Source organism: Salvelinus alpinus, chromosome 2 (assembly GCF_045679555.1).
Source record: "Salvelinus alpinus chromosome 2, SLU_Salpinus.1, whole genome shotgun sequence".
Lineage (NCBI taxonomy): Eukaryota > Metazoa > Chordata > Actinopteri > Salmoniformes > Salmonidae > Salvelinus > Salvelinus alpinus.
The window spans coordinates 63620244-63634743 of NC_092087.1; the positions used below are offsets into that span (position 1 = coordinate 63620244).

Here is a 14500-nt window from a genome sequence, read left to right on the forward strand (position 1 = left end):
AATTGAGGAGTGGAAAAACATTGTCTGGAACATGCGCAGATCCCATACCTCAACCCAATAGAGCATCTTTGGGATGGGATGGAACGCGCTGTTCACAGCATGAATGTACCACCATCCATTCTGCAGCAACTGTGTGATGTCAACGTGGACCAACATCCCTGTGGAACATTTCCGACACCTTATAGAATGCCCTGAAGGACTTAGGCTGTTCTGGAGGCAAAGGGGGTCCGACCCGGTTCTAGATGGGGGGTACCTAATAAACTGTCTATTTAGTGTATGTACCCACTATAACTCCCCAACTGCTTATGACTAACTTATACTCACTAACTGCCCTATTATACCCACTCCAAAACTCATGGGGTTACCCACCATAACTAACCGACTGTACCTGCCCACCCCACTACCATAAAATGTGTTTCAACAACCGCAGCAAGACAAAGTTTATCCAGAAACTTGACCTTTTCTACTTTCTACCTAATTTTATACTGTATGTATTTTATGCATACATTTTCTCTCTGTATATTTTGTTATTGTAAGGCATAGATAGCAGCACCATTCCACCAGCTCAAATTCGTGGTACATGTAAATGTACTTTGCGAATAAAGGTGATTCTGATTCTTTCCACTCCAGGATGGGATGCAGCTGGTGTTGGAGAAGCCTGAGACAGAGTCGGTGGTCAAGGAGAAGCTCTCAGCCCTCCAGAAGATGTGGGAAGAGTTGGAGTCCACCACCCAGACCAAGGCCCAGTGCCTGTTTGACGCCAACAAGGCCGAGCTGTTTACACAGAGCTGTGCCGACCTGGACAAGTGGCTGGGTGGCCTGGAGGGCCAGATTCAATCGGACGACTACGGCAAAGACCTGACCAGCGTCAACATCCTGCTCAAGAAGCAGCAGGTACTGTACACGGTGGAGCATGCGTCATTGTAACCAAAATTGATAAATAATGTTGGCATTAATGAAATGATCATGAAAATAATAATACGAAGAATAATTTAAATAAGTTGGCTTCAATTGGTTTTCAACAATAAAATAATTATGGCATCAATTGTTCTGATCTGAAAATGTTGGATAAGAAACCACGGATGTTGACTTAGTGGCCTGGGCCCCGCCCGGAACATCATCTAGGGTCAACGCTGTGTTCAAAATGTTCTCCTCCCTCTCCCTGGTGGCCCATAGATATTGGAAAACCAGGTGGAGGTCCGTCAGAGGGAGGTGGTGGAGCTGCAGAGCCAGGCGCTGGTCCTCAGCCAGGAAGGGAAGGACACGGGGGAGGTGGATGGCCAGAGACAAATGGTGGAGCACAAGTTCCAAGAGCTGCTGGACCCGCTGAGGAAGAGAAAGAACTTCCTGGTGGCCTCCCGCGAGATCCACCAGTTCAACCGCGATGTGGAGGACGAGATTGTGAGTTGATAGTTGATTGAGCTGCCTCCTGGGGGCGTACTGTGTGTTTGTGTGTGTGTGTTTGTGTGTTTTTGGTTTTCCGATAGTAAAACAAGGAAAATTCGGACAAGTGGGGACATTTCAGTTTTCAGAGGAAATGGAAAGAGAACCTGTGATGTGACTTTGCAACGTTAACAAGGCGACACTCCATCTTACCTCCTCCTCCACATTTACTGGATTGGTTGAACAGTACAGAAGGGAACCTCCCCCGACAGTTTCTTTATTCTCGTCAAGACCAGTATGTTGGGGATCTAGTTTCAGGCATTTATTTTATGCCTGCTACATTAGGTTAGGGTTAGGTTAGGGGTTAGGGAAGATAGGATTTTAAATAGGAATCAATTGTTTGGTCCCCACAAGAATAGTAAAACAAATGTGTGTTTGTGTGTGCACATGTGTGTACATGTTCTATTGAGGCTTTATTTGTTCTGGTATTTTCCTTCAATGCACTTAATAATCTATTTGGCTTGTCCATTTTAGCTTTGGGTCGAAGAGAGGATGCCAATTGCAACCTCCACGGATCATGGTCACAACCTGCAGACCGTTCAACTGCTTATCAAGAAAAATCAGGTATGTGTGTTTCTCATGTACTGTCACTTTACAAGGAAGTCACACTTAGGCCCAAATTAAGCATCATTCTATTTTTGTGAATACGTTTATGCGCCAATTTATAAGAAACATTTGTATTGTTAGTGTCAAGGTTGTGGCATTCATGAAATTTTGTCAGCCAGTGATTGTCAAGCAAATAACTGCCGGTCTTACTGGTAATTGACCGTTAGTTAGCATAAACACGTTTGGCATATCCTGGCTTCCAGGCATAGCCTACAAGCCACTGATGCAGACCTTTGGAACATATACATTTTAAAAAGTCTCATAAATCCATTTAATATAGCCTACAGCATTACAATAAATCCATTATTTATTTTAGACAGGTCTAAAGAAACATGATATAAAGAGATGTAGTCTATTTCAGAAGAACAGAATAACATGCTCTCTCAGTTGTCCTTATGTTAGGCCCTGATATGGCAATGCCAAATGGCTGTGGGCTACACTTGTTAATTTAGCAGACAAGATTTGCTTAGGACTCCCTGGCATTATTTTTTATTATTTTATAATAGAATGATATTTTCTCCAAACAATTTCAAAGGAAGTGTGCACATGCGGATATTCTGTGCTGAGCGGTTAACAAAGAAACCGCTCGTCCTATATGCTTCATTTAGAGTTATTTATGCAACTTTAGTTGTGTTACAAACTTTGGGCTATATGTGTTGATGTTTAATGCATTCTAAGGCTGCATGATTGGACTCTAATGATGATTTGAAAAAAGTTTCAAGCTGCACCCACATCATCAGTCTCTCATTCATAATTTGACAAACGCTTGATAATATTCTCACCAGGCCTCGAATTTCCTGGCGGCATCCCCCTTGTGTGGCATAATGCCCCCTAAAATATCCATGCCGTTTGCGGCCAAAGCCCCTTGGGCTGAATATAATAGACTAATTATAATTCCCTTCTCCTGGCTGCTGTGCGCCGAAGCACCTCTCACTCACATGGCTCTCTCAGATGTAGCCAATGCCGTCACGTGATCGGGTCCTTCTCACAGGCATTTCAGCTAAGAAGTAGGCTACAAGTGAATGAAGACAGACACATCGGGGACACAACTGCGGACTTCCCTCTTATCAAATTTCGAGGCGCATATTGAAAATGTCCACCTTTAGCCTATTTTTCGTCAGCCAACAAGATGAGTAGACCTAACGAACAGCAAAAGCACCAGCCTATGTCAATCTACTATCCCCCATAGTACAAAAGTTAACTTATTCTATTGGTCAACTTGTCCTTCTGTGAAATAAATAAATATTCCAAACATACTCATCTGTGGGATGCGATAGATCCCAAACTAATACAAACACTCACATCAACAAAACTTTTTAAAGCAATGAGGCTGATCGTTTAGGTGATAAGTTAGTGCCTGTATAAATCTGTTATCCTATTCCTAACAAGTCATTTAAACAAATATATTGAATGGTATCATACATAGCAAAGAGCATCACTCTCTTATTGAGTTTTAATTGAGATATAGGCTATGACAGATTGGTGTCCTCTCCAAGGGGTGTACACTACAGAAATAGGGCTCCTGACCGGGCTTACTTACTTACTACTTACTTAATGAAGTGTATCTAAAGTATTGTACTCTTGGCTTTGTGTATCTAGTATTTTAATGTATTGCTGACATTATTTTTATTGTACATTTCCATCGAAATTAATGTTGTATTGTATCCTCTTCTAAGACCTTGCAGAAGGAGATCCAGGGACACCAGCCCCGCTTCGATGACATTTTCGAGCGGAGCGAGAGCCTGCTGATGGAGGACAGCCTTGCCGTGGAGGCCATCCGCCAGCGCCTGGCCGACTTGCAACAGCTGTGGGGCCTGATGATTGAGGAGACGGAGAAGCGTCACGCCCGTCTGGAGGAGGCCCACAATGCACAGAAGTACTACTTTGATGCCGCTGAGGCTGAGGCCTGGATGAGCGAGCAGGAGTTGTACATGATGTCTGAGGAGAAGGCCAAGGTACTAGGGTGTTATCGACAGTGTTTCGGTGTGTGTGTGTGTGTGTGTGTGTCCTGTACTGATATTTCTTCTAACATAGAATTCACAAAAGCGCTAAAAACAAGTGTCTTTCCCTCTTAGGATGAGCAGAGCTCCGTAGCCATGCTGAAGAAGCACCAGATTGTGGAGCAGTCGGTGGAGGACTACGCTGAGACAGTCCATCAGCTCTCCAAGACCAGCAGAGGCCTGACAGCTGCAGGACATCCAGAGAGGTCAGTGAGAGAGCCTAGAGTGAAGCCATTGAAATAGAACGTCACTTAATATTGCCGCCCGTCAAGGAACGTTGACCTGAATATGAATGTCCGATCTAGAAAAAGTATTTTGCATGAGTGGAGCATTCAGTAGACCAGAGTGTGGTGTGTATGCATATTTTTGTTTCAGCTTAACCCTAACAGACCTGATTTCACTAACGAAAGCCTTGATTGCAGACCATGACTAGTGTATTAGTTTGATCATGGGTGTTAGTGTTGGAACAAGAATGTTTTTTTGCAAAAAAACAGAAAAAGATTACTCTTGTTAACCCCGTCCACCCCGCTGTCCACCTTGAACTCTTGATTTCTGTTTGTGTGGGCAGTGAGAGGATAGGCATGCGTCAGTCTCAGGTGGACAAGCTCTATGCCGGCATGAAGGACCTGTCTGAGGAGAGGCGTGGCAAACTGGACGAGCGGTTCCGCCTGTTCCAGCTCAACCGCGAGGTTGACGACTTGGAGCAGTGGATTGCCGAGCGGGAGGTGGTGGCCGGATCTCATGAGCTGGGACAGGACTACGAGCATGTCACCGTAAGTAATGTCACCTGACTTCAAACCCTACCCTCTCACTCCTGGTGCTGTCAGGGAGGAAAAACATAGTCCGCATTCCAGACCATCTGCAAAGCAGCCACACTCCACTAATGTACCAATAACTGAATGCCACATCATCTAAATTGCAGTTGGGCATCATGTCTCAATATCATATTGATATAGTTGACATGTTTAACACTTTTCCAGGTGTTGTGTGCTTTGGTGTGTGACTGCTTTACAAACGGTTTGTAACGTGGCCGTAGACTGATTTCAGTACTGCCCATTTGATACCACCATTACCTTTTAGTAGGTAAGACAGGGCAGTACAATATATATTTGTGTTAAAGGTCCTCATTCTCCTCCTCTCCATCCATCTATCCATCCACAGATGCTCCAGGAGCGCTTCCGGGAGTTTGCGCGCGACACAGGCAACATCGGCCAGGAGCGTGTGGATGCCGTCAACCGCCTGGCCGATGAGCTGATTAATGCGGGCCACACAGATGCCGCCACGGTGGCCGAGTGGAAGGACGGACTCAACGAGGCCTGGGCTGACCTGCTGGAACTTATCGACACGCGCACACAGATCCTTGCCGCCTCCTACGAGCTGCACAAGTTCTACCATGACGCCAAGGAGATCCTGGGCCGCATCCTGGACAAACACAAGAAGCTTCCAGAGGAGGTGGGACGTGACCAGAACACAGTGGAGACACTGCAGAGGATGCACACCACCTTCGAGCATGACATCCAGGCCCTGGGAACACAGGTAGATACATAGCTAATATCTCCCTGTAGCTCACTGCACCAGATCACCGCACTGCTGAATACTCCAAAAATGAAATCTCATGTTATTATTAGTGGTGGGCACCAATATCGATAATGCAATATGATATTGATAACTTACACTATTATGTAAAAGAGGACACATGACTGTTCTTGCAGACACAAAACCCTCTCACAGGCTCTCAACCTAGCATACAGTGCGTTTGGAAAGTATTCATACTTTTTCCACATTTTGTTACGTTACAGCCTTATTCTAAAATGGATTCAATTGTTTTGTTTTTGCCTCATCAATATACTCACAATACCCCATAATGACAAAGCAAAAACAGGTTTTTAGAAAATGGAAATATGACCCTCTACTCAGTACTTTGTTGAAGCAGCGACTTTGGCAGCGATTACAGCCTCAAGTCTTCTTGGGTATGACGCTACAAGCATGGCACACCTGTATTTAGGGAGTTTCTCCCATTCTTCTCAGCAGATCCTATCAAGCTCTGTCAGGTTGCATGGGGACCGTCGTTGCACAGCTATTTTCAGGTCTCTCCAGAGATGTTTAGAGAAGTCCGGGCTCTGGCTGGACCACTCAAGGACATTCAGAGACTTGTCCCGAAGCCACTCCTGCATTGTCTTGGCTGTGTGCTTAGGCTCGTTGTCCTGTTGGAAGGTGAACCTGCGCCCCAGTCTGTGGTCCTGAGCGCTCTGGAGCACGTTTTCATCAAGGATTTCTGTACTTTGCTCCGTTCATCGTTCCCTTGATCCTGAATAGTCTACCAGTCCTTGCCACTGAAAAACATCCCCACAGCATGATGCTGCCACCACCATGCTTCACCGTAGGGATGATGCCAAGTTTCCTCCAGAAGTGATGCTTGGCATTCAGGCCAAAGAGTTCAATCTTGGTTTCATCAGAGTCTTTAGGTGTCTTTTGGCAAACTCCAAGCGGGCTGTCATGTGCCTTTTACTGTGGAGTGGCTTCCGTCTGGCCACTCTACCATAAAGGCTTGGTTGGTGGAGTGCTGCAGAGATTGTTGTCCTTCTGGAAGGTTCTCCCATCTGCACAGAGGAACTCTGGAGCTCTGTCAGAGTGACAATCGGATTCTTGGTCACCTCCCTGACCAAGTCTTTTCTCCCTCTTATTGCTCACTTTGGCCGGGCGGCCAGCTCAAGGAAGAGTCTTGGGGGTTCTAAACTTCTTCCATTTAAGAATGGTGGAGGCTACTGTGTTCTTGGGGACCTTCAATGCTACAGACATTTTTTGGTACCCTTCCCCAGATCTGTGCCTCGACACAATCCTGTCTCGGAGCTCTACGGACAATTATTTTACGGACAAATCTCATGGCTTGGTTGTTGCTCTGACATGCACTGTCAACTGTGGGACCTTCAGTTGTGTGCCTTTCCAGATCATGTTCAATCAATTGAATTTACCACAGGTGGACTCCAATCAAGTTGATCAATGGAAACAGGGTGCACCTGAGCTCAATTTTGAGTCTCATAGCAAAGGGTCTGAATACTTATATAGATAGAGTATTTCAGTTTTTTGTTTTTAATAAGTTTTCAAAAATATCAAAAAATCTGTTTTTTCTTCGTCATTATGGAGTATTGTGTGTCGACTGATGAGGAAAATGTTTTATTGAATAAATGTTAGAATAAGGCTGTAACGTAACGAAATGTGGAAAAAGTCAAGGGGTCTGAATACTTTCCGAATGCGCTGTAATTAACTGCCTGCTGATGGGTCACCAACTGGCTTCCCATTGTATTCAAACTGGCCCCCAGATGGCAAGCCCAATAGGCAATCAGCAAGCAGTTGTCTGAGCTTCACAAAGCAATGGAAATGAACAGAATATGAAACAATCACACAGTTGCAATGTTATTCATAATCCTGTCTCTGAATTTTTTACCACTATAAATATAGATTTTCCATATCGGTTCACATTGCTAGTAATTATTAACCTGTTAATTACACATAGCCTGTAATTTCATGTAAATACCAGGCAGTGGAAGGTAGCGTAATTATAGAATAAAATGCATTAAAGCGACTTGTGCTCGGACCTTCAGGTGAGGCAGCTGCAGGAGGATGCCGTCCGCCTCCAGTCGGCCTACGCCGGCGACAAGGCAGACGACATCCAGCGGAGGGAGAGCGAGGTGCTGGAGGCCTGGAATACCCTGCTGGAGGCCTGCGATGGCCGCAGGGTCCACCTCCTGGACACGGGCGACAAATTCCGCTTCTTCAGCATGGTGCGCGACCTCATGCTGTGGATGGAGGACGTCATCCGTCTCATCGAAGCCCAGGAGAATCCAAAGTAAAATACTCTTGTACTTAGTTAGGTTGGGGTCAGTTCCATTTCAATTCAGTAAACTGAAATTCCTATTCCAATCTTAGGTTCGTATACTAATATCCTGGTGTGTGTGTGTGTGTGTGTGTGTGTGTGTGTGTGTGTGTGTGTGTGTGTGTGTGTGTGTGTGTGTGTGTGTGTGTGTGTGTGTGTGTGTGTGTGTGTGTGTGTGTGTGTGTGTGTGTGTGTGTGTCTGCCTGCCTGCGTGCGTGCGTGCATGTTTTCCTTTCTCTGCACAGGGACGTGTCCTCGGTGGAGTTGTTGATGAACAACCACCAGGGTATCAAGGCTGAGATCGACGCCCGCAATGACAGCTTCACCGCCTGCATTGAGTTGGGCAAGTCTCTGCTAGCCAGAAAGCACTATGCATCAGAGGAGGTAAGTTCCATAGCCAAATCAATGCTATGCTACTGCAGGTCAGCCCATGAGCCATTTGCGGACCACTGCTCTTTCTCAATTGAAATATGTCCTTGTCTTCTTTCTTTCTTTGCACTGGTCTGAATGAACTGACCAGGTGAAAGCCACCCTAATGATGAGCTTTCACTATTTTGTTTTGCCAGCACTTAAATGGTCCATTTGGGGAAATTATTTTGACAGCCCTATGTTACTGGGTCATTCCACCAATTTGGTGCCTTTTGAGATGTGAAAATAATCTTTTGATTTCACCTGGAGAAATGTTGGGGTGAAGTGGGTTAAACTCTTCCTAGAAGTCACAGAGGGTGCACAGATGGATGTCAAAAATCAGAATCTTCTTTATTCATATAAAAATCTTACTTATTAAAGGGCACTTCAGGCTTTTATAATTCAATATTGGTGCATAATTTCTCCTTAAAATATTAAAGACACTCATTTTGTGGAATGACCATACTGCATTGTAGCCACTTCAGGTTTTAGTGTATTGCATTGTTTGTACAGTATGTGATGATACCCAATGCTAAAATATAAGTATTTGCTGCTATGTCCTCTGTTTAGATCAAAGATAAATTACTACAGCTGATGGACAAGAGGAAAGACATGATTGACAAGTGGGAGGACCGAAGGGAGTGGTTAAGACTGAGTAAGGGTTTTTGTTCATACTTTCACACATGCTATTGGATGGAATCTTGTCACTAGTTGGGCATATCCAGTCCGACTGGGCACAAACTTGTTCAATCAACGTTGTTTCAACGTAATTTGTCAATGTATTGTGACACGCAATTAATTATATGTATTAACCCTAGATGACTGACAGGGCACTGTTTTGAAGCCACCGATCAGCCATCTTGGTACGCTTCTTTTTTTTGAAAGCTATAGAAATCCATTTTTGTATGTGCCTTTTGGCAAACTCAAAGCGGGCTGTCATGTGCCTTTTACTGAGGAGTGGCTTCCATCTGGTCACTCTACCATAAAGGCCTGATTGGTGGAGTGCTGCAGAGATGGTTGCCATTCTGTAAGGTTCTCCCATCTCAACAGAGGAACTCTGGAGCTCTGTCAGACTGACCATCGGGTTCTTGGTCACCTCCCTGACCAAGGCCCTTCTCTCCCGATTGCTCAGTTTGGCCAGGCAGCCAGTTCTAGGAAGAGTTTTGGTGGTTCCAAATTTCTTCCATTTAAGAATGATGGAGGCCACTGTGTTCTTGGGGACCTTCAGTGCTGCACAATGTATTTGGCACCCTTCCCCAGATCTGTACCTCGACAGAATCCTGTCTCGGAGCTCTAAGGACAATTCTTTCAACTTCATGGCTTTTTAATCTGACATGCACTGTCAACTGTGGGACCATATATAGACAGGTGTGTGTCTTTCCAAATCATGTCCAATCAAATTAATTTACCACAGGTGGACTCCATTCAAGTTGTAGAAACATTTCAAGGGTGATCTATGGAAACAGGATGCACCTGAGCTCAATTTCAAGTCTCATAGCAAAGGGTCTGAATACTTATGTAAATAAGGTTTCTGTTTTTTATTTTTAATACATTTGCAAAAATTCTAAAAACCTGTTTTCGCTTTGTCATTATGGGGTATTGTGTGTAGATTGATGAGGGAAAAAAGTTATGTTATACATTTTAGAATAAGGCTGTAACATAACAAAATGTGGAAAAAGTAATGGGGTTTGAATACTTTCCGAATGCACTGTATATGTTTAGCAAATTCGTAACATATTGTGCGTTTTGCAAAATTGTAACATACTGTAATAATTGCAATTCATAACATATTGTGTGTTTTCCAAATTCGGAATATATTGTACGAATTTCAATTTGGAACATATCATACAAAATAGTAATTTGTAACATGTCATACGAAATGGATGATGGACATCAACAAATTAATGTATACCATATCATACTAAATGGAGTGTCTCGGATTTACGTACAGAATAATATGAAATGCTCTGAGACCACATTCGCTCTGCTGATAACTAATGCATGTGGGCTAAAGTGGACAGTGAGTGTTTCTGTTTGGAGAGGGGGGATATTAGTCATGAATGCTCAGGTTACCCGTTCCCACATGCCAGAGGCCATAAGTTAGCTACAACATTGGAATGAAACAATTGCAGTTGGGCCATCTCTCTTACAGTTTTCCCTGCTGACTTTCTTCTCTTTGCTCTGCATGGTCTAGTTTTGGAAGTTCACCAGTTTGGGAGGGATGCAGGGGTGGCAGAGGCGTGGCTGCTGGGACAGGAACCATACCTGTTCGGCCGGGAGTTGGGGCAGAGCGTGGACGAGGTGGAGAAACTGATCAAGAGGCACGAGGCATTCGAGAAGTCGGCCGCCACTTGGGAGGAGCGCTTCTCAGCACTGGAGAGGTTGACTACGGTGAGTGTTTTGGCGGGTTGCAATGTTTCTGTCACATGTGTCACGAATCTTTAGGTTAAACGATTCTTACTGAGAGACATTAGTCTTACTCATAGACAGTTACATTTTCAGTCCTATTCCAGTGAGTATTTGTAATGTTCATAAGATTTCAATAAGAAAGCTGTTCACTAAACAATGTTATCTTGTGCTCGTCAATTATTTAAGTTCACGTACTAACATTGACACCTAGTGCTAACTGCATGTTAACTGCATGTCAGTACAGTATTTACCCAGCATTTAATGAAAAATGATGTAGTAATAATCTGGTGCGTTCAAAGAATTCAACATAATTGGTAATAATTGGTACAAAGTTTTGCATGTTCCCATGAATCCCAAAGAAACTATAATGTAATCATTAGTTAATTAAATTAGCTGCCATTTTTCGCATCTTTAAGTCCCAGGTAAATAGCAAACGTTAGAATTGAAGCATTGCCAGATTAATTTACTCAGATTAAGGTGGTAAAATGAGACTGAGGTTCCGTTGTGTCTTGTTCTTCCAGTTGGAGTTATTGGAAGTGAGAAGACAGCAAGAGGAAGAAGAAAGAATGCGAAAACCCCCTTCGCCAGAGCCTTTACCGGAGCAGGACTCACCACTGCAGAGGTAAGTGTAGCAGTTAGGGCTGTTGTGGTGACCATATTCCCGCCACACCGGCGGTCATGATTGCAGTCAAATTCCACGTGAACGTTTAGTCACGGTAATTAGGCTTCTCCAAGCTCCGATGCTGCTTATGGTCATTAGTAGCCTACGAATCTTGCTAACTGCCTGTTTCTCAGCACTCTATTGTCCATATAATCACTCTGACATCAATGCAAATGTCTTCGAAAATCTAATCAAACACTTCATGAGACCTCATGAGACCTCATGTTGAGCAACATTTCTATAGGCTATGCAGTTGCGTGAGAAAACAGAGTGATGGCCTCTACTAAAAAGAGCAGGATCCCATCAGCTTTGTATAGGCTAGACCTACTATATTTAATTCTCAACATTCTAATATTAAGCACATTGTTTATCTTTACAACAGGAGTGTAGTCTACCTGGCTGGCATGAAAATGAACCACGGGAAACACATCCTCCATTCGCTATTTAAGTGTATAGATGACTTGTATTTTTTCCCGCTGCCCCTGTTTCGAGACAGGTGCATGATAATGGTCCATTCTAAATCAAAACACATTTCACACATATATTATTTAGTATATGTAAAGACAAGATTAAATCAAGAATAGTCTGATGGGTGACAATATTAGCCTATCACTTGTGAATGATATATTATCAATTGTGAATGATGCCCAGCATAAGACACTGCTTTTTAAAATAATCATAGTAACACACCTCATGTAGCCTAGCACATAGGCCTATATGTTTTGATAAGGTTTGTATCACAATTAAAGTGGCCAAATAACTTCTTAAAATTAAGCACATTAATCTGCTTTACAAGGGGTTTAGAGCCTAACTGGCATACATTAACAGCGCATGAGTTGCAAGTTTGGGAAAGATAATTTCACCATAAAAATGCACATTTAATAATTAGCATTTTTTTTATCATGATGTTTTCCGCTAATGGAACATTGGTGCTTATAGCCTACTGTCATGTGCGCATTTCTGCGCTTATAATGTGAAGAAATAGTTTATCAACATTTTAAGCTAAATGTTCTGATCTGTTGCGTAAGCCAAATTGCGTGAAAAAAAATCTAAACATATAGCCCAACGTTTGTAGAACAACTAAAGTTACATTAATAACTCTAAATTAAGCATATAGGAGTACGTATTTGTTTGTTAACCGCTTAACACAGAATAGCATCATGTGCGCACTCCCTCAAATCGTTTGGAGAAAATATTTATAATTTATTCAGCTTTGTTCTATTGCATTCTTCATACTATAAAATAATGTCACCAAATTCTAAGAAAATCTTGTCTGCTAAATTAACTAGTGTTATCACGTTTTAAGGTATGACTCAGGTGCAGACAGTGTTGAAGAAACAAGAAACAGGGGCAGGTAAACGACAGGTCAAGGCAGGCAGGGGTCAATAATCCAGAGAGGGTGTAAGGCACCGGAACAACAGGCGGGCTCAGGGTCAGGTCAGGCAGAGGTCGGTAAACCAGAGTAGTGGGGCAAAGGTACAGGACGACAGGCAGGGTCAGGGCAGGGAAACTAGAAAACAGGTGCAAGGAACAGGGGTGAGCAGGGAAACAAAACGCTGGTAGGTTCTATGAACAAAACTAACTGGCAACAGACAAACAGAGAACACAGGTATAAATACACAGAGGATAATGGGGAAGTTGGACGACACCTGGAGGAGGGTGGAGACAAGCACAAAGACAGGTGAAACAGATCAGGGCGTGACAAGTGTAGCCCACAGCCATTTGGCATTGCCAGATCAGGACCTAACATAAGGACATATCAGTGTTTGCTATTCTGTTCTTCTGAAATAGACTACATTTTCTTCATATCATGCTTCATATCATGCTTCTGTCTAAAATAAATAATGGATTTATTGTGAAGGTGTAGGCTATATTACATGGATTTATGATACTTTTTCAAATGTAGATGTTCCAAAGGTCATCAGTGGCTTGTAGGCTATGTGTGAAAGCCAGGAGATGCTAAATGTGTTTATGTTAATTAACGGTAAATTACCGTGAGACCGACAGTTATTTGCGTGACTATCACCGGCTGACAAAATGTTGTGACCCCCACAGCCCTAGTAGTGGTGTTGGTAAAGAAACAGACAAGGGTTTGTTTCCCAAAGCCATCGTAGCTAATGTAGTATGTTACTTTTCTCAAGACCCAGACTCATTACAATTGTAGAATAACAAAGTGCTTCCTTTCACATATTTCAGTGTTTCCCAAACTCTGTCCTGGGGAACCCAAGGGGAGCACGTTTGGTTTTTTCCCTAGCACTACACAGTTGATTCTCATCATTTAGCTTAGATTATTTGATTCAGCTGTGTAGTGCTAGGGCAAAGAACCAACATGTGCACCCATCAAACAATTGTGACTCTTTCAAGTAAATCAAGTTAGCTATGAAAATCACCACAGGTTGTTGTTAGGTAGCTCATGGACACTTACTCACCTTCGCTGACTCGCTTCCTAATTATCCCTTTCTACTGTATATTCTCCACAGTGGAGTCGAGAACGGACTGCAGAACGGACTGCCCTCAGACCAGGATTCCCCACAGGTAAGTTACTGCTCCAAAGTTTACCACCAAATATATGCCAGCTTTTATGGCCAAAAGACTGACTAGGGCCTTACTTCTCAGAGCTTTACATTGTTCAATCTCACCTAAGGTGCATCGTTTGCATCTGAGGCGTTTCCCAGAAAACATAATTGCATTAAAGCTGAAGAATGAAATATGAATATATTGAAATATTTTATATATTAAATATAAATGTAATTATTTTGGTGTGAAGGCCGATCCATGCCCCTTAAAATGAATTGTTTTATTTTTTATTTAACCCTTATATTACCAGGTAAGTTGACTGAGAACACATTCTCATTTACAGCAACGACCTGGGGAATAGTTACAGGGGAGAGGATGATAATAATAATAATAATAATTCATGTTAATAATTAATGTTGGTGCACTTGTGTCATGGCCACCTCTTGTGTAGGTTCATATTCACCAGCCCACAATCTGCATTTTGTCCTGCGCTACCCTGTCATCTCAGTACTTCCTGAATCACTACTAACTACAAACTAAGACCCAAGTATATGTAGATCAGTGAAGCAGCAATGCCTGCTT

The 14500-nt window shown here is 43.1% G+C and overlaps 1 protein-coding gene across 2 annotated transcripts in view; it reads left to right on the forward strand.

Moving 5' to 3' along the window:
• The window catches only part of LOC139566386 (spectrin beta chain, non-erythrocytic 1-like), a 91634-nt gene that overhangs the window by 68073 nt on the left and 9061 nt on the right, over positions 1-14500 (forward strand). For both annotated transcript variants that reach the window (XM_071387514.1, XM_071387524.1), the window contains 13 exons: positions 631-894; positions 1177-1401; positions 1918-2007; positions 3726-4004; positions 4125-4255; positions 4618-4822; positions 5211-5585; positions 7652-7896; positions 8169-8307; positions 8902-8986; positions 10526-10722; positions 11262-11362; positions 13882-13936. In XM_071387514.1, coding sequence (XP_071243615.1) covers positions 631-894; positions 1177-1401; positions 1918-2007; positions 3726-4004; positions 4125-4255; positions 4618-4822; positions 5211-5585; positions 7652-7896; positions 8169-8307; positions 8902-8986; positions 10526-10722; positions 11262-11362; positions 13882-13936 — 2391 coding nt within the window. The remainder of the gene's footprint in view (positions 1-630; positions 895-1176; positions 1402-1917; positions 2008-3725; positions 4005-4124; positions 4256-4617; positions 4823-5210; positions 5586-7651; positions 7897-8168; positions 8308-8901; positions 8987-10525; positions 10723-11261; positions 11363-13881; positions 13937-14500) is intronic.